The following is a 21543-nucleotide window of genomic DNA, read 5'->3' on the forward strand; positions in this document are numbered from 1 at the left end:
CACCAGTATGTGTGTATATACTTTTTAGGATATTTTCCAGCTTCCTATCAGCTGGCTCCTTGAGGGCGGCCGTATCAGGAGACGGTAACGCCACTTGTTTTGATAAGCATGTGAGCGCCTTATCTACCCTAGGGGGTGTTTCCCAACGCGCCCTAACCTCTGGCGGGAAAGGGTATAATGCCAATAATTTTTTAGAAATTAGCTGTTTTTTATCGGGGGAAACCCACGCTTCATCACACACCTCATTTAATTCATCTGATTCAGGAAAAACTACGGGTAGTTTTTTCACACCCCACATAATACCCTTTTTTGTGGTACTTGTAGTATCAGAAATGTTCAAAACCTCCTTCATTGCCGTGATCATGTAACGTGTGGCCCTACTGGAAATCACGTTTGTTTCCTCACCGTCGACACTGGAGTCAGTGTCCGTGTCTGGGTCTGTGTCGACCATCTGAGGTAACGGGCGCTTTAGAGCCCCTGACGGTGTTTGAGACGCCTGGACAGGTACTAACTGATTTTCCGGCTGTCTCATGTCGTCAACAGTCTTTTGTAAAGTGCTGACGCTATCACGTAATTCCTTCCATAAGACCATCCAGTCAGGTGTCGACTCCCTAGGGCAGGCATTCCCAACCTCGGTCCTCAAGGCACACTAACAGTCCTGGTTTTAGTGATATCCAGGCTTGAACACAGGTGACTTGATTAGTAGCTCAGTTAGGTTGATTTAACCATCTGTGCTGAAGCCTGGATATCACAAAAACCTGCACTGTTGGTGTGCCTTGAGGACCGCGGTTGAGAATGCCTGCCCTAGGGGGTGACATCACTATTACAGGCAATTGCTCCGCCTCCATACCATTTTCCTCCTCATACATGTCGACACAAACGTACCGACACACAGCACACACACAGGGAATGCTCTGATAGAGGACAGGACCCCACTAGCCCTTTGGGGAGACAGAGGGAGAGTTTGCCAGCACACACCAGAGCGCTATATATATACAGGGATAACCTTATATAAGTGTTTTTCCCTTATATAGCTGCTGTATTGATTAATCTGCCAAATTAGTGCCCCCCCTCTCTTGTTTTACCCTGTTTCTGTAGTGCAGGACTGCAGGGGAGAGTCAGGGAGACGTCCTTCCAGCGGAGCTGTGAGGGAAAATGGCGCTTGTGTGCTGAGGAGATAGGCTCAGCCCCCTTCTCGGCGGCCTTTCTCCCGCTTTTTTAAGGAAAACTGGCAGGGGTTAAATGCATCCATATAGCCCAGGAGCTATATGTGATGTATTTTTCGCCATCTAAGGTGTTTTTATTGCGTCTCAGGGCGCCCCCCCCCAGCGCCCTGCACCCTCAGTGACCGGAGTGTGAAGTGTGCTGAGAGCAATGGCGCACAGCTGCGGTGCTGTGCGCTACCTTATTGAAGACAGGACGTCTTCTGCCGCCGATTTCCCGGACCTCTTCTGTCTTCTGGCTCTGTAAGGGGGCCGGCGGCGCGGCTCTGGGACCCATCCATGGCTGGGCCTGTGATCGTCCCTCTGGAGCTAATGTCCAGTAGCCTAAGAAGCCCAATCCACTCTGCACGCAGGTGAGTTCGCTTCTTCTCCCCTTAGTCCCTCGGTGCAGTGAACCTGTTGCCAGCAGGACTCACTGAAAATAAAAAACCTATACTTAAACTTTTTCACTAAGCAGCTCAGGAGAGCCACCTAGTGTGCACCCTTCTCGTTCGGGCACAAAAATCTAACAGAGGCTTGGAGGAGGGTCATAGGGGGAGGAGCCAGTGCACACCAGGTAGTCCTAAAGCTTTTACTTTTGTGCCCAGTCTCCTGCGGAGCCGCTATTCCCCATGGTCCTTACGGAGTTCCCAGCATCCACTAGGACGTCAGAGAAATTGAAGAAAACTCTCTGGAGCTCAGAGCTGTACATCCTCTCATGAGGGCATTTTTTTCTAAACTGCATGTGGGAGGGGGCATAGAGGGTAGGAGCCAGCACACCCAGTTGAAGAAATTTAAAGTGCACCGGCTCCTTTGGACCCCGTGTATACCCCATCGTACTAGATTCCCCAATATCCCTTATGGATGCTAGAGAAATAATAATAATACAACTCTCTTGCTATCCAAATGAATGATGTACAAACACTTGTGCCCAGTGGCAGCTACAGAGGTGGGGCTGCGGCGCAGTCAAAAATTCAAAGAGGGGAGCCACACCAACTGCCAACCACATGCTGACACACATCGCCAACCAGAGCACACTATTTGAATGTTGGACTGTGCAGCAGCCACACCTCTGTAGCCGCCACTGATTGCCACTACCCCACTGAGAACCAACCGACAAATACCAGCACCCAAGTGACTGATAGCGAAACATATAGACACTAACTTTGAACAACTAATAATTAGACTATTGACAAGATCTCATTGAGAACTAAATGCCCAGAACAGGGCCACTGACAAAACATTGGTGGCAAGAAGTGATTCCCATACGTACTGTTCTGTGGAACAGTCTGAACTTGCAACTGTTTGAGCACCAATATGTACACATTCACATGACACAATACAGTTAACAGACAGGAACAATGGGTCTAATTCATGTTTCTACGCAATGCTGATGTTCATGCAACAAAGCGCAACAAGGTGCCTTTGCAATTACGTTTGCACTGAGCATTTCGGGGAGGTAATTAGGAGTCTAGGAGTGGTGGTTGTTGCGTCGGTGCTGTGTATGTGTACACAGTTCCAGAGCACTTTGCTCTGAAAGGTGCCACTATTTATTTCTGAGCGGCAGCTTCACTTGCGATGATCAGCAGTTCCGTAGCCTGAAAATTCACAACTGCGAGGTAATAACAAGCTCTGTTTGGGGTATGTAAAGTGTTATATAGGGTTAGGAAACCCTTGTGGAAATAGATGGGAGAAAGCTGGTCATGGTACCCCCATATAAATAATCTCCAAAACCCTTGTACAAGAATGCCAGGATATCAATGACATACACCTACATCCGCAATAAGTCTTTATAGACTGTAGAATTCACTGTCACCACATGCCTCAGGCAGTCCTTATAACACACGCTAATGCATTTTATCTGTATATGTTTAACTCACTCTCCTCGGCTATACCATTCCCCTGAGGGCCAATTGCTGGGCTGAGTCATTATTTATGAGAGTGAGACCAATCATGTCGCTAGAAACCAATCACATGACCTTCCCCTGTGCCGCTTCAGGCTCTCACCAGGAGACAATAACAACATAGTTACTACACACAATTTCATTACTGAGATGTAACTCACTTCCATGTATAAAGTCATTAACCAATAAACCTCTTACCTCAGCTATGACATCACCATTTTCTGCATGCACTTGTGCAATGGCTCCAATGTCCCGGATGACACTAAACACTTCATAGATCTGAGAATGAGAAGACAGGCTTGTTGTTACAGTCTATAGATCTCAATGCGATTTTACCTTCAGAGTTTACACATTCCATCATTGAAAACATATTATGCCTCGCAAGTTGTGCTCTCGTTATGAAACAGTCTGGCCTAATGGGGCCCACCACTGAATGCTGTTATTTAAGTGTAAGGAAAATACTGTATTAATCATTGTTCTCCTTCAAGTACAGATGTGTCCTCATACATCTTTGCTGCAGTCACGCCAAACAGACCTCTTGGCACGGCAGGTCGCGTGAGAATCTTCTAGCATTGGGCGTCTTTTTTGCGACAAATGCATCTTAGTCGCAACGAAATGTGCAAGACTGTGCTGATTAATGACACTTGTATATCTGTGTGCGACTGAGTCTCTGAATCTGTACACAAAGTGCTACAACCTAGCCGCCACAGCTTTTTTCCAATACAAGTCCTGTTCTGTTCCTTATGCAGACTCAGTCACACACAACATACATGTGTCACATATCAAATGAATCAGCAGTCTCCTGATGCGTCCTAGTCACATTGCAGTGTGACTAAGATGCATTTAAGGCAAAAAAAGACATCCATTAGCAGTGTTGCACAGGACCTGAGGGCTCACTCGTGCCTGGCATATCACGCTGCATGGTGTACTGAGGCTGGATGTATAAGAAACGCACCTGTATATGCGGAGAAATGGCAATGTATTACATTTTTCAGTATTAATATAGAGCTCCAAAGTCACTAAGAATCTATGACAACATCAACTGCAACACAGGAAGTAAATACACTGTGTGTATGATAGCTAAAAATATATATAAATGCAGGCATCATGCATGACCTATGTACATGGCAGAGGGAGGTACACTCACTATTTATGTGGGACTGTCCAGATCAATGTTAGACAAAAATGGGATGGCTTACTGGCAGATGGACAGGGTCTTTGTGGTTTAAACACATGACCGAATAATATGTACTGATTTCTCTTTTAGGAAGGTAGTAAAACAATAACACTTAAAGACTAAAGGACCGCATACATCAGACAGCCGTTGATTCCCTGCTCCTTCTAGAAACGCCGTTTTGGCAGCCTCTGATGATCGGCAATCCATTGGGGAATCAGGGAAATTATTATTGGGCTCTGGGATCAGGGCTCTGTGGGGGCCATATGCTCAAGTCCAGGTCTCCTTGTTCTTCTTTACGCTGAAGATAGTTCTTAATGACATTGGCTATATGTTTGGGGTCATTGTCCGTCTGCAGAATAAGTTTGAGCTAATCAGATGCCTCCCTGATGGTATTGCATAATGTATAAGTACCTGCCTGTATTTCTCAGGACTGAAGAACAAAGAAATCAGGCAACGTTGAGGACTGTAGATTCAGTGGTTGGTCAAAGAAACTTAGTGCATCAGATCAAAGACACATCATGCTTAATTCCCTTCGAAATTGGAAGATGTCCAGCAGTGCCATCAGCTCAGAACTGGCAGAAACCAGGTACACCCATCTACTGTTCGGAGAAGTCTGGCCAGAAGTGGTCTTCATGGAAGAACTGCGGACAAAAAGTCATACCTTCGACGTGGACACAAGGCCAAGCGATTTAACTATGCACCGAAACATAGGAACTGGTGAAATATTTGGTTGCAACGGAATGCAGATTTTTCGCCAAAGGGCTGGAAAGCGGTACAATAATGAGTGTCTGCAGGCAAGAGTGAAGCATGGTGGAGGTTCCCGGCAAGTCTGGGGCTGCATTTCAGCAAATGGAGTTGGGGACTTGGTCAGGATTAATGATGTCCTCAGTGCTGAGAAACACAGGCTGTTACTTATCCGTCATGCAATACCATGAGGGAGGCATCTGGTTGGCTTCAAATTTATTCTGCAGGAGAACAACAACCTCAAACATACTGCCAATGTCATTTTTTTGTCAAAGCATTCTTACTTTGCAGCATTTTTTCCACACCTGCCTAAAACTTTTGCACAGTACTGTATAGATAGATAGATACTGTAGATAGATAGATAGATAGATAGATAGATAGATAGATAGATAGATAGATAGATAGATAGATAGATAGTTATACTACGCACACTTATACATAGAATGAAGTGCATTGCTTATATTATTGGTTACATAATCCGAGTAATACAATAGCTCCTATTATTGTGTTATTATTTCCATCTAACTCCAGCCACGTTATTATCCCAGCAGCACTGGCATGGAAAGCGACAGGCAAATACATGGTAAAACGGTAGTGCTGCCTACAGCAAACACATTCTGCTGTAGATAGCATTACCTAGGTAATTCACACCAGTATTCCACAGTGACTCTTTCACAATGTGTTGTGCACTTGTGTCAGTAACTATCTGTATGAGGCCGGCAGTGGCTGGTATGCAGAGTGTGTCATAGGAATCCTGAATATGTGTTTTCCATGTGTGCTGTCCGCTAGTCTTGGCAGAAGTTAGCTCATTCTCATTACACACCCAGACACAGAGCAGCAATGACAGACTGTGTACACTGGAGCTCAGAGGATTTTCTCCTCCAGAGAAAGCAGTGCTGTGGCAGTAGGCTAGCTGGGTCTGTGGTTCCCCTGGTGCTGACAATTAACACTGTGACGTGTATACAGAACCAATATACTATGTTACCTGAGAGTCTGTCAGCTGATACTCATCCTTGTAAGCCATGTAGACCAGGAACGAATTAACACCTGCAGAGGGAGAGAGGGTAGAGGGGAGTCAGCTCTCACATACTCTCTATATGGTGGTAAAAATCGTACAGGACATTTAAAAGCAGCACGTATAAAGCAATGGTCCGGTTACAATCTTGTAGAAAGAAGTGTACCTTACTTACTTGTATCTTCCATTATGTAATGAGAAAAGACTTGATCAGACCCAAATGCTTGCAGAAATAGGATATATGTTCAGAAAAAGCGCTCATTTCTACAGAAACCTAAAAGCCGCAATACCAGTTGTCCATAGCTCTTTAATAGGTCTCTATTGCACTCTATGGTGCTGGATGGGCTACCCTGATTGCTCTATGTGAAAGAAGGGGTGGGGTTAATCGCTTTAATGCAAATAGCGGGTTGTATTGCCGTCCGATTTTGCCGGATGTACGGGTTGCCGGCCAAACTCGGAGGTAGTCATTTACAAGGCAAGGTTTTGCTTTGTAAATGACTATCCCTTTAAAAAAACATCAGAGTTCGGCCAGCAACCAGCGCATCTGGCAAAATCGTACAGAAATATATCCCGCCCATTATCTTTCTTACATGAAGGAAGTACTATGTCTTATATAAAATAGCTGGAGATTACTAGGGATTGAATAATAATTTACACAGTTTTGAGAACCAATGTTTCTTCCTAGTATACACCTGTGAATGCACTGCATTGTATGGAGGCTATCGATGACTTCTGTTTACAGTCGTGGCTTTATTTTAGCCTAACTCAGCCATATCCTAATGATAACTCAGTATGGGGCTGTTAGACATAAGCCATTTTTTTGGTCCAAACTGCGCTTGTGTTTATTCCATGTGCGCACAGGAATCTAACACTTACAGCTCAATAATGTTGGTTCCAGCTATGCAACATCGCTCGTATCAGGCCGTTCCTCTCTCAGAATGCTACCAAACTGATAATCCACTCACTAATCATTTCTCAGCTCGGCTACTGCAACCTTCTCCTCACTGGGCTCCCACATTCCCATCTCGCTCCCCTCCGATCTGCTCTCAATGCTGCAGCTAGACTCATCTTCCTCTCCTGCTGTTCCACATCCACCACTCGCCTCCCATTCCCCTACAGAATTCTCTTGAAGCTCCTCACCCTCACATGCAAGGCCCTCTCTAACTCCACTGCTCCCTACATTACCAGCCTCATCTCCTAACATACTCCTTCCCACCCTCTCCAGTCAGCCAATGACCATCACCTCTCCTCTACCCTGGTTACTGCATCTCATGCTCTAATCCAAGATTTTGCCCGTGCTGCCCCCCTTCACTGGAACAAGCTCCCTCGCTTCTTCAGGCTCTCGCCAACCCTACATATGTGGCACCCCACTAAGAGTACCATCAGTTCGTGTGTATTTATGTAAAGCAATAGTGTATAATGTGTCCTGTACTGCATGCTTCATTTGTATTGGTGACAGTGGGCAGTATCAGCATCACATGGTCCCTAGCAGCAGTGGAGGCTCATGGGACAGAAGGAGATAAAAGGGGTTGCACTGACAGTTAGTGGCAGTTGGTCCTCAGTGCAGGGGAGCAGAGCTGCACTGTAAGGTTTCCCCAGTGACCTGCGGTGCTGGACCTGTGGTTGTTTGTGCTGAAACTGGCAGTGGGGTTTCCGGTGATACCCCTGGTGTCTATCGTGTCCTAGCAGGTGTAGTCATGCCAGGAAGTGGACCAGGAGGCAGCAGCAGCAGGCCAGCAAGAGAGCTGGGAGGTGATACAGATACCTGCTAAGAGTAGAGGCAGTACAGAGGCGGCCTGCCCCGGAGATGGGCACTTAATTGGTGGCGCTCTGAGTATAAGACCCTTCTCCTCAGCAAATCAGTGGTTAAATCAGCAGCCATTCGGAGGCAGCCAGAGAGACTGGCCATTGTGACAGGTGCCAGAGTAAAGGTCTGTGATAAAACACCTTGCACCACCCTGTATCATCACTTACACTGCAACTGTAGCACTGATAAAATCCCAGTTACAGGATATTTACGCTATACAGCCACTACATCTTGACAGCATAGTTGGAGCAGTTACAGGCAAGGAGCTACAAAGTATCAAATGTAAAGTCTGTGTAAAGGCCCGTACACACTGGTCGATATATCGGCCGTTCTCTTGAACGGCCGATATATCGCGGGACCGTCAGCCAGTGTGTACGGCCGATACGTTTGTGAACTCCGTCGTTCACAGAAGTATCGCGTCGGCCGCGCAGCACAGCCGACGGCCAATATATCTACCGATATATTGGCGCGTAGCTGTGTGTGTACGGGGCGGGCGGCCGACCGCCCGTACTCATGCTGCGGCGGCCGGCGGTGATTGACAGTTGAACTGGGCGGGCGTGTGTACACGCCCGCCCAGTTCATAACGTCGGTCCCTGACGGATCGGGCAGTGTGTATGCACAGCACACTGCCCGATCCGTCCATAGATATATCTGCAGATCAATTGATCTGCAGATATATCTACTAGTGTGTACCCACCTTAAGTGAGACTACAGATTAGAGACAATGAGAATCTGGAGCTTTTATTGACTATAAACCCTGCAATTAGTCAGCCAGGAAGAGCTGTTTGACTTGGAGCAAGATAGTTTTACCAGGAGCTGCGCTAATTCATAAAACAGATTGCATCACCACGGTATAACATTCAGGAACAATTAACCTTTGTTTGCTACTTAACCTGGGCGAAAAACAATAAGAGCGCTCTCAATACTCATTCAGCCGTGCACGTGCTCTAGGGGACTCCTTACATTAACGACTTAAAGCGATTTGCATGCATACCCTGGTACATGTAGAAAGGGAATTTATTGTATGACCTGATGTCATTGCAAAAACCACTAATAATAAGAATTTACTTACCGATAATTCTATTTCTCGTAGTCCGTAGTGGATGCTGGGGACTCCGTCAGGACCATGGGGAATAGCGGCTCCGCAGGAGACAGGGCACAAAAAGTAAGCTTTTAGGATCACATGGTGTGTACTGGCTCCTCCCCCTATGACCCTCCTCCAAGCCTCAGTTAGGTACTGTGCCCGGACGAGCGTACACAATAAGGAAGGATATTGAACCCCGGGTAAGACTCATACCAGCCACACCAATCACACCGTATAACTTGTGATCTGAACCCAGTTAACAGTATGACAAACGTAGGAGCCTCTGAACAGACGGCTCACAACAAATAACAACCCGATTTTTTTGTAACAATAACTATGTACAAGTATTGCAGACAATCCGCACTTGGGATGGGCGCCCAGCATCCACTACGGACTACGAGAAATAGAATTATCGGTAAGTAAATTCTTATTTTCTCTAACGTCCTAAGTGGATGCTGGGGACTCCGTCAGGACCATGGGGATTATACCAAAGCTCCCAAACGGGCGGGAGAGTGCGGATGACTCTGCAGCACCGAATGAGAGAACTCAAGGTCCTCCTCAGCCAGGGTATCAAATTTGTAGAATTTTGCAAACGTGTTTGCCCCTGACCAAGTAGCAGCTCGGCAGAGTTGTAATGCCGAGACTCCCCGGGCAGCCGCCCAGGATGAGCCCACTTTCCTTGTGGAATGGGCCTTGACAGATTTAGGTTGTGGCAAGCCTGCCACAGAATGTGCAAGTTGAATTGTGCTACAAATCCAACGAGCAATCGTCTGCTTAGAAGCAGGAGCACCCATCTTGTTGGGTGCATACAATATAAGCAGTGAGTCAGACTTTCTGACTCCCGCCGTTCTTGAAATATATATTTTCAATGCCCGGACCACGTCCAACAACTTGGAATCCTCCAACTCGTTAGTAGCCGCAGGCACCACAATAGGCTGGTTCAGGTGAAACGCTGACACCACCTTAGGCAGAAAATGAGGACGCGTCCGCAGTTCTGCCCTGTCCGTATGGAAAATCAGATATGGGCTCTTATATGATAAAGCCGCCAATTCTGATACTCTCCTGGCTGAAGCCAGGGCCAGTAGCATGGTTACTTTCCATGTAAGATACTTCATCTCCACCGATTTGAGCGGCTCAAACCAATGGGATTTTAGAAAATCCAAGACTACATTAAGATCCCACGGTGCCACTGGGGGCACAACCGGGGGCTGTATATGTAGTACTCCTTTTACAAAAGTCTGGACTTCAGGAACTGAAGCCAATTCTTTCTGGAAGAAAATCGACAGGGCCGAAATTTGAACCTTAATGGACCCCAATTTGAGGCCCATAGACAATCCTGTTTGCAGGAAATGTAGGAATCGACCCAGTTGAAATTCCTCCGTGGGGGCCTTCCTGGCCTCACACCACGCAACATATTTCCTCCAAATGCGGTGATAATGTTGTGCAGTCACCTCCTTCCTGGCCTTTACCAGTGTAGGAATGACCTCTTCCGGAATGCCTTTTTCCTTTAGAATTCGGCGTTCAACCGCCATGCCGTCAAACGCAGCCGCGGTAAGTCTTGGAATAGACACGGTCCCTGCTGAAGCAGGTCCCGTCTTAGAGGTAGAGGCCACGGATCCTCCGTGAGCATCTCTTGAAGTTCCGGGTACCAAGTTCTTCTTGGCCAATCCGGAGCCACTAGTATCGTTCTTACTCCCTTTTGCCGTATAATTCTCAGTACTTTTGGTATGAGAGGCAAAGGAGGGAACACATACACTGACTGGAACACCCACGGTGTTACCAGAGCGTCCACAGCTATTGCCTGAGGATCTCTTGACCTGGCGCAATACCTGTCCAGTTTTTTGTTGAGGCGGGACGCCATCATATCCACCATTGGTTTTTCCCAACGGTTCACAATCATGTGGAAGACTTCTGGATGAAGTCCCCACTCTCCCGGGTGTAGATCGTGTCTGCTGAGGAAGTCTGCTTCCCAGTTGTCCACTCCCGGAATGAATACTGCTGATAGTGCTATCACATGATCTTCCGCCCAGTGAAGAATCCTTGCAGCTTCTGCCATTGCTGTCCTGCTTCTTGTGCCGCCCTGTCTGTTTACGTGGGCGACTGCCGTGATGTTGTCCGACTGGATCAACACCGGCTGACCCTGAAGCAGGGGTTTTGCCAGACTTAGAGCATTGTAAATCGCTCTTAGCTCCAGTATATTTATGTGAAGAGACATCTCCAGGCTTGACCATACTCCCTGGAAGTTTCTTCCTTGTGTGACCGCTCCCCAGCCTCTCAGACTGGCATCCGTGGTCACCAGGACCCAGTCCTGTATGCCGAATCTGCGGCCCTCTAACAGATGAGCACTCTGCAACCACCACAGAAGAGACACCCTTGTCCGTGGCGATAAGGTTATCCGCTGATGCATCTGCAGATGCGATCCGGACCATTTGTCCAGCAGATCCCACTGAAAAGTTCGTGCGTGGAATCTGCCGAATGGAATCGCTTCGTAAGAAGCCACCATCTTTCCCAGGACTCTTGTGCATTGATGCACAGACACTGTCCCTGGTTTTAGGAGGTTCCTGACAAGTTCGGATAACTCCCTGGCTTTCTCCTCCGGAAGAAACACCTTTTTCTGAACCGTGTCCAGAATCATTCCCAGGAACAGCAGACGTGTCGTCGGGGTCAACTGAGATTTTGGAAAATTCAGAATCCACCCGTGTTGTTGCAGCACTAGTTGGGTTAGTGCTACTCCGTCTTCCAGCTGTTCTCTGGATCTTGCCCTTATCAGGAGATCGTCCAAGTAAGGGATAATTAATACGCCTCTTCTTCGTAGAAGGATCATCATTTCGGCCATTACCTTGGTAAAGACCCGAGGTGCCGTGGACAATCCAAACGGCAGCGTCTGAAACTGATGATGACAGTTTTGCACCACGAACCTGAGGTACCCTTGATGTGAAGGGCAAATTGGGACATGCAGGTAAGCGTCCTTTATGTCCAGGGACACCATAAAGTCCCCTTCTTCCAGATTCGCTATCACTGCTCTGAGTGACTCCATCTTGAACTTGAATTTTTGTATGTACAGGTTCAAAGATTTGAGATTTAGAATAGGTCTTACCGAGCCGTCCGGCTTCGGTACCACAAATAGTGTGGAGTAATACCCCTTTCCCTGTTGTAGGAGGGGTACCTTGACTATCACCTGCTGAGCAAACAGCTTGTGAATGGCTTCCAATACCGTCGCCCTGTCCGAGGGAGACGTTGGCAAAGCAGACTTTAGGAACCGGCGAGGGGGAGACTTCTCGAATTCCAACCTGTAACCCTGAGATACTACCTGTAGAATCCAGGGGTCCACCTGTGAGCAAGCCCACTGTGCGCTGAAATTCTTGAGTCGACCCCCCACCGTTCCTGAGTCCACTTGTAAGGCCCCAGCGTCATGCTGAGGGCTTTGCAGAACCCTGGGAGGGCTTCTGTTCCTGGGCAGGGGCTGCTTGCTGCCCTCTCTTACCCCTTCCTCTGCCCCGAGGCAGATATGACTGTCCTTTTGTCCGCTTGTTCTTATAGGAACGAAAGGACTGCGGCTGAAAAGACGGTGTCTTTTTCTGTTGGGAGGGGGTCTGAGGTAAAAAAGTGGATTTTCCGGCAGTTGCCGTAGCCACCAGATCCGATAGACCGACGCCAAATAATTCCTCCCCTTTATACGGCAATACTTCCATATGTCGTTTGGAATCCGCATCACCTGACCACTGTCGCGTCCATAAACTCCTTCTGGCAGATATGGACATCGCATTTACTCTCGATGCCAGAGTGCAAATATCTCTCTGCGCATCTCGCATATAAAGGAAAGCATCCTTTAATTGCTCTATAGTCAATAAAATACTGTCCCTATCCAGGGTATCAATATTTTCAGTCAGGGAATCCAACCAGACGACCCCAGCACTGCACATCCAGGCTGAGGCGATGGCTGGTCGCAGTATAACACCAGTATGAGTGTATATACTTTTCAGGGTAGTTTCCAGCCTCCTATCAGCTGGATCCTTGAGGGCGGCCGTATCAGGAGACGGTAACGCCACTTGTTTCGATAAGCGTGTGAGCGCCTTATCCACCCTAGGGGGTGTTTCCCAGCGCGCCCTAACCTCTGGCGGGAAAGGGTATAATGCTAATAACTTTTTTGAAATTAGCATTTTTCTATCTGGGTTAACCCACGCTTCATCACATACATCATTTAATTTCTCTGATTCAGGAAAAACTACAGGTAGTTTTTTCACCCCCCACATAATACCCCTTTTTGTGGTACTTGTAGTATCAGAGATATGCAAAGCCTCCTTCATTGCCGTGATCATATAACGTGTGGCCCTACTTGAAAATACGTTTGTTTCATCACCGTCGACACTAGATTCAGTGTCTGTGTCTGGGTCTGTGTCGACCGACTGAGGTAAAGGGCGCTTTACAGCCCCTGACGGTGTCTGAGACGCCTGGGCAGGTACTAACTGGTTTGCCGGCCGTCTCATGTCGTCAACTGATTTTTGTAATGTGCTGACATTATCACGTAATTCCATAAACAAAGCCATCCATTCCGGTGTCGACTCCCTGGGGGGTGACATCACCATTATCGGCAATTGCTCCGCCTCCACGCCAACATCGTCCTCATACATGTCGACACACACGTACCGACACACAGCAGACACACAGGGAATGCTCTTATCGAAGACAGGACCCCACTAGCCCTTTGGGGAGACAGAGGGAGAGTTTGCCAGCACACACCCAAGCGCTATAATATATATGGGAACAACCCTATATAAGTGTTGTTCCTTATAGCCGCTTAAATATATAAATATATCGCCAAAATATGCCCCCCCTCTCTGTTTTACCCTGTTTCTGTAGTGCAGTGCAGGGGAGAGTCCTGGGAGCCTTCCTCACAGCGGAGCTGAGCAGGAAAATGGCGCTGTGTGCTGAGGAGAATAAGCCCCGCCCCCTATTCCGGCGGGCTTTTCTCCCGGAGTTTTAGACATTTGGCATGGGTTAAATACATACATATAGCCTTAATGGCTATATGTGATGTATTCTTTTGCCATTAAAGGTATTATATATTGCTGCCCAGGGCGCCCCCAGCAGCGCCCTGCACCCTCCGTGACCGTCTGGTGTGAAGTGTGTGACAACAATGGCGCACAGCTGCAGTGCTGTGCGCTACCTTCATGAAGACTGAAGAGCCTTCTGCCGCCTGTTTCCGGACCTTCAATCTTCAGCATCTGTAAGGGGGGTCGGCGGCGCGGCTCCGGGACGAACCCCAGGGTGAGACCTGTGTTCCGACTCCCTCTGGAGCTAATGGTGTCCAGTAGCCTAAGAATCCAATCCATCCTGCACGCAGGTGAGTTGAAATTCTCTCCCCTAAGTCCCTCGATGCAGTGAGCCTGTTGCCAGCAGGACTCACTGAAAATAAAAAACCTAAAAAACTTTTTCTAAGCAGCTCTTTAGGAGAGCCACCTAGATTGCACCCTGCTCGGACGGGCACAAAAACCTAACTGAGGCTTGGAGGAGGGTCATAGGGGGAGGAGCCAGTACACACCATGTGATCCTAAAAGCTTACTTTTTGTGCCCTGTCTCCTGCGGAGCCGCTATTCCCCATGGTCCTGACGGAGTCCACAGCATCCACTTAGGACGTTAGAGAAAATGTCTGGCGCTATTGTATATATATATATATATATATATATGTATTTGCGGATGGGTGCCTGTATCCACAATCACACCCACAGGTATCAAGGATATAATCCAATATTCTTATCTCTTATACCTCGTGAAATCTATCCAGCAGCAACAAAGGTAAATTGGCCTGTGGATATGGCCAACACAATCCACCCGATTAAAACCGGGTGTAAACTAAAACAAACTGAAAAACCCCTTGCGCTATTTAGACTCAATTAGAGGCAACAAAGCATGAATGAACTCAAGAAATAGTTATAATTACAAGATAATTTTATTATCTATAAAATCAATCAAATGTGAACACATAAATAGTTCATTAACAACTGTAATATGCGCATATAAATAAAACTATAACATTACTTAAATAATAATAATAAAACTACTATTGAGCATAAGAGGTGGATCATATAACTAGCAGTGACCTCAGTGGGCTAAACATTGATAGCGTCCTTGTTTTTAATTTTCAAATAGGACATTCCCATCAGATGTGCTCATGAATAATTCATGATTAGATATCATATGGTGTGATATATTTGAAGCCTTTGTTTATATATATCTCTCGATGAATAAACTTATCCAATTGCTCACATAAACAGATGGTTCTTTACTTGTGGGATAACCGTTCAAAAGACATGGAGGAATTGATATAACACCCGGGACTCTAGTGCATCGCAAGCACCTGTAAAAATAAAGCTCCAGTTTCAATTACCACGAATGGCGTCCTCCGTCTCCCACTGAAACTGGCTCTCGTGCACACACCTTTACTGATTTTGGAGAGAGGATTGTCAGTCCGGCTCTATGAGGAGGCTTCAATTAGAAGCGAAACGCGTCAGAGAAAGTGCCCTATTTGTGACCCGGTGGACCTCGGCTGTTTGCCCGCATTGATGTGCAGTTGTGTCTGAGACTGACAAGCAGGAGATGAGAGGACGCTATATGCGGCGGCTTGAAGACGGGAGCTGAATCAACCTCCAGCGCCTGCAGCGCGCAGAGCTCCGGGAGCCGGACTGACACCCCTCTCTCCAAAATCAGTAAAGGTGTGTGCACGAGAGCCAGTTTCAGTGGGAGACGGAGGACGCCATTCGTGGTAATTGAAACGGGAGCTTTATTTTTACAGGTGCTTGCGATGCACTAGAGTCCCGGGTGTTATATCAAATTCCTCCATGACTTTTGAACGGTTATTCCACAAGTAAAGAACCATCTGTTTATGTGAGCAATTGGATAAGTTTATTCATCGAGAGATATATATAAACAAAGGCTTCAAATATATCACACCATATGATATCTAATCATGAATTATTCATGAGCACATCTGATGGGAATGTCCTATTTGAAAATTAAAAACAAGGACGTTATCAATGTTTAGCCCACTGCGGTCACTGCTAGTTATATGATCCACCTCTTATGCTCAATAGTAGTTTTATTATTATTATTTAAGTAATGTTATAGTTTTATTTATATGCGCATATTACAGTTGTTAATGAACTATTTATGTGTTCACATTTGATTGATTTTATAGATAATAAAATTATCTTGTAATTATAACTATTTCTTGAGTTCATTCATGCTTTGTTGCCTCTAATTGAGTCTAAATAGCGCAAGGGGTTTTTCAGTTTGTTCTGATGTCATTGCAACCTGTATATTTTATGGTTCCATTATATATTCAATGTTGTGTTTATATTAGTCTAAAGCTTGAATGACAAGATTAACTAGCGTTTCGCTATACCTAGCAACCGGTATTTTCTTTAGTATTGAAGAGTCGGCATAGTTCAGGGAAGTGTGTAGAAAAGCTAACACATTTGCAGGAATGCGACGCACACTGAGAAACGAGCTATCATCCAGTTCCTGCGCTAATTGTGTGTTTCAATTTGAATTCATTTTGTAAGCTTTTATACTGCTTTTATGTACCCATATTGTACTCGCTGAGATTATCTGTCGAATTAACTCCATTGCCACAGATAATAAATCGAAACCTCATTTGAAACGTTAGTATTATTACTCTGTAGTTGACTTCATTTACTCATCCCTATCATCTGAGCAGAACCACAACCATCCTGCACCCATACTACTTCTGTGTGTCACACATAGCCTAAAAAAAAGCACACTGAAAACAAACCTGTTCATCAAAGCATACCATTCCATCACTTAACCTTGTTGCCACATCACTCACCCCACCCTCCTACATAAGTCATCTTTACCTCGCCTACCACCTGCCCTCAGGTCCCCATCCACATGCTTACCTCTCATGTCATGTCTCCCCTCTACACTAGATTGTAAGCTCCTAGTAGCTGGGTTCTCCTCCTGTTTTCAAAGCCCTATTTTCTAGGACTTCAATAACAGCTTTCACCTACTCAGTGGCCATTTAAACCGGAATTCCTCTCACTTACAGCCATTTTCCAGTGGCTCTACTCATGCTATTCATGCCATCCCTATTGGAGACAGGTTCCACCCTTCACTGATTACTCCCTCACTCACGTTGTTTCCCAGCTGTACTGTGTAATGGGAATTGTGGTGCTAAATGTTACCTCTGCTCTGTTTATGTCTTGGTTACTGTAATGTTATGTATCGGTCCGTGTACCCTATACTGTCCTTATTGTTGCTATACATACACGGTGCTGCGGACCACATGTGGCGCATCATAAATAAAATGTAATACAGGTTGAGTATCCCTTATCCAAAATGCTTGGGACCAGAGGTATTTTGGATATCGGATTTTTCCGTATTTTGGAATAACTGCATACCATAATGAGATATCATAGTGATGGGACCTAAATCTAAGCACAGAATGCATTTATGTTTCATATACACCTTATACACACAGCCTGAAGGTCATTTTAGCCAATATTTTTTATAACTTTGTACATTAAACAAAGTGTGTGTACATTCACACAATTCATTTATGTTTCATATACACCTTATACACACAGCCTGAAGGTCATTTAATACAACATTTTTAATAACTTTGTGTATTAAACAAAGTTTGTGTACATTGAGTCATCAAAAAACAAAGGTTTCACTATCTCACTCTCACTCAAAAAAGTCCGTATTTCGGAATATTCTGTATTTCGGAATATATGGATATGGGATACTCAACCTGTAATAATATTACTGTTCTCTCCAGGAGTAAACCTATACTAACATTATCTCCAGGAGTAAACCAGGCATATATACTACTGTTCTCTCCAGAAGTAAACCAGGTGCATATACTACTGTTCTCTCCAGGAGTAAACCAGGCACATATACTAACATTCTCTCCAAGAGTACACCAGGCACATATACTACTGTTCTCTCCAGGAGTAAGCCAGGCACATATACTAACATTCATTCCAAGAGTAAACCAGGCGTATATACTACTGTTCTCTCCAGGAGTAAACCAGGCACATACACTAACATTCTCTCCAGGAGTAAACTAGGTGCACATACTATTGTTCTCTCCAGGAGTAAGCCAGGCACATATACTAACTTTCTCTCCAAGAGTAAACCAGGCGTATATACTACTGTTCTCTCCAGGAGTAAACCAGGCGCATATACTACTGTTCTCTCTAGGAGTAAACCAGGCACATACACTAACATTCTCTCCAGGAGTAAACCAGTTTCATATACTGTACTACTGTTCTCTCCAGGAGTAAACCAGTTTCATATATTACTGTTCTCTCTAGTAGTAACCCAGTTTCATATACTACTGTTCTCTCCAGGAGTAAACCAGTTTCATATATTACTGTTCTCTCCAGCAGTAACCCAGTTGCATATACTACTGTTCTCTCTAGGAGTAAACCAGTTGCATATACTACTGTTCTCTCCAAGAGTAACCCAGGTACATATACTACTGTTCTCTCAAGGAGTAAACCAGTTTCATATATTACTGTTCTCTCCAGCAGTAACCCAGTTGCATATACTACTGTTCTCTCCAGGAGTAAACCAGTTTCATATATTACTGTTCTCTCCAGCAGTAACCCAGTTGCATATACTACTGTTCTCTCCAGGATTAAACCAGCTGCATATACTACTGTTCTCTCCAAGAGTAACCCAGGTACATATACTACTGTTCTCTCAAGGAGTAAACCAGTTTCATATATTACTGTTCTCTCCAGCAGTAACCCAGTTGCATATACTACTGTTCTCTCCAGGAGTAAACCAGTTTCATATATTACTGTTCTCTCCAGCAGTAACCCAGTTGCATATACTACTGTTCTCTCCAGGATTAAACCAGTTGCATATACAGCTGTTCTCTCCAGGAGTAACCCAGGTACATATACTACTGTTCTCTCTAGGAGGTAACCAGTTTCATATATTACTGTTCTCTCCAGCAGTAATCCAGTTGCATATACTAGTGTTCTCTCCAGGAGTAAACCAGTTTCATATATTACTGTTCTCTCTAGTAGTAACCCAGTTTCATATACTACTGTTCTCTCCAGGAGTAAACCAGTTGCATATACAGCTGTTCTCTCCAGCAGTAACCCAGTTACATATACCACTGTTCTCTCCAGGTGTAAACCGGTTACATATACTACTGTTCTCTCCAGGCATAAACCAGTTTCATATACTACTGTTCTCTCCAGGAGTAAACCAGTTTCATATATTACTGTTCTCTCCAGCAGTAACCCAGTTTCATATATTACTGTTCTCTCCAGGAGTAAACCAGTTGCAAATAATACTGTTCTCTCATATTGAGAGTCACTCTACAAGCTGCACAAAGTGCATATTATTTTTGTACACATTTTACAACTGCACTTGTGTCTACCCCCGGTTCCTGTAGACACACGTGCCTAAGGCGCTCCAATGACACTCCCATAAGACAGGGCGTTTCTGTGTGCTCGCATTGTCGCCGCCCATTTGTCACCCCTGAAATGCCCAATTTCATGGACAGACAAATATGACCAAGTTCTGTCCGAATAGTATGGACATAAAATATGTAAATTCACATCTGCGCAGGTGCTGTCATTTAAAACTCACAGTATGTGCCTGCGTACAGATATATGTCAAACTCAGAACCAGGCCCATAGATCATAAGGAGGTGTTACATCAATATCAAACAAGTACCTTACCCTGTATGTTACCGCGCATAGCAAAGCAGCATATCTACACATGGGTCCTGACTTATAACTGCACAGTAATACACTTGGGCAATATAAAGAAGCTTCATGACCCAACTGCACATGACTTTTTCTTTGGCGGAGTAACTAAGTGTTTTACCTTTAATTCCTAAACAGCTCAGAGAAAGAAAAAAGAAAGAAACACCCCGGAACCCGGCGCCACCACCCAACATCACCTATACTATTTGTTTTTTAGGGAAACTCACAAAACTATTTAGAACCTTTGCAGAGCTTGTGCCTTTAATCTAAAACCACTGCTGTCTGTTGATATTATATAGACACAAAACTTACCATGATCTTTCACCAGCGCCTCCATTTCCTCCTGTACACCCTTGTGCCACTCAGTGATATCCATGTGCAAGGAGTAGTCACAACAGGATTTGCTATCCGCCCACTCGTGCCATTGGTCAAAAGCAGAAAGCAAGCTGGTCCCTGGCTCCGGTATAACGTGATCAACTAGAGTCAGGAAAAGGATGAACAAAGGACCGGATTGGACATTGGGAAACGTAATACTGCAAACACTAACTTAGGAACGCAGATTGGTAAATCTGCCTTAAAAAGGACATCACATTGATAAATTAGCAGCTGTGATTACTATTACTTTATAATGGATGTACAAGGAAAATGTGCACTTGTTGTGCCCATCTACAACATAAGTAGTCACTTATTGCACGGCACAGTTTCCATGTGCTTCAGCTAATCATGTCTAAGCCTACCAGTCTATTATATTTTTATTGCATTTTATATACATACAGTAGCTCCAGCATGTTGCACAGCACTTCACATTTGTGAAGCATAGATATCCTTAAAACCTGGACTGTAATGATGGAGTTTGGGAAACTGATATGATCACAAGGTGTAATTTTCTACTGTAGTCTATGTGTGATACTTTTGTACTCAGCAGATATCACTGTTGTACTTCCTGGGCACCCCACAACACAACAACAGTGTTGTGCCAAATAAGTTTATGAAGGGCCAGAGACTGTTATGAGTCAGATGCTATCAGGGTGCAAGACAACTGAGATTCTGTACACTACTATATCTAGCAAGGCATAAACCCTCTCTTACTGATCATAGTGGTGCCTCCGGCCAAAGATGCCTTGGTCCCTTGGAAGAAGTCATCTGCAGACACCATGCCGCGAGAGGGCCTCTGGAAGCAGGTGTGAACATCAATCCCGCCTGGCACCACCATCCTGCCATGAGCCTCTATGGTCTTCACACCTCCTGGTACAATCAGATTTTCACCGATCTGCCTGTAACAGAGCAATACGCCAAGTCAGAGCATCTAACACTCTTATAAGAGGCACAACACTTCCTCAACCACCAATGAAGTCATATCTAAATTATATAAGTGATTCCCTAGTATGTTTGGGAAATCAGGATCATCAGTGGTTCCCAAACTTTCTTTATTCACGGTGCCAAGAGTATTTTTCATGGCACCACTAGGCCAAAAATATGTTATCGAGAAATTTGGGTTCAGTATGAAATGCCAGCTTACGGGATCAATGGAGGTCATAATACAGACGGTGGGATCCCGATCCCCAAAACCTCTGTTCCTGCAGCCTAACCCTAACCTCCCCCACTTAGTGCCTGACCCTAATCACCCCCCAGAGGTGCCTAAACCTAACCCCATCCCCACTTCCTAAACCTAACCCTCCCTCCCCTGCAGCCTGACCCTAACCCCCCCCCCCTCCCCCCAGGGTGCCTATCCCTAACCCTCCCACCGCACAGCCTAACCCCTAATCCTAACCCTCCCTCCGCACAGCCTAACCCTCCCTCCCCGCACCATAACCCTAACCTATATTTCCGGCAGCCTAAACCTAACCCCACTCCATTTGGCT

General features: G+C 45.5%; 1 protein-coding gene across 2 annotated transcripts in view; it reads right to left on the bottom strand.

Moving 5' to 3' along the window:
• Nucleotides 1-21543, bottom strand: part of DPYSL2 (dihydropyrimidinase like 2) — a 229384-nt gene that overhangs the window by 56227 nt on the left and 151614 nt on the right. For both annotated transcript variants that reach the window (XM_063931845.1, XM_063931846.1), the window contains exons 3-6: nucleotides 20771-20955; nucleotides 19994-20158; nucleotides 6013-6074; nucleotides 3305-3385 (exon numbers count right to left, since the gene is read on the bottom strand). In XM_063931845.1, the coding sequence (XP_063787915.1) occupies nucleotides 3305-3385; nucleotides 6013-6074; nucleotides 19994-20158; nucleotides 20771-20955 (493 nt within the window). The remainder of the gene's footprint in view (nucleotides 1-3304; nucleotides 3386-6012; nucleotides 6075-19993; nucleotides 20159-20770; nucleotides 20956-21543) is intronic.

The sequence above is a fragment of the Pseudophryne corroboree genome, chromosome 6 (assembly GCF_028390025.1).
Source record: "Pseudophryne corroboree isolate aPseCor3 chromosome 6, aPseCor3.hap2, whole genome shotgun sequence".
NCBI classification, from domain to species: Eukaryota; Metazoa; Chordata; class Amphibia; order Anura; family Myobatrachidae; genus Pseudophryne; species Pseudophryne corroboree.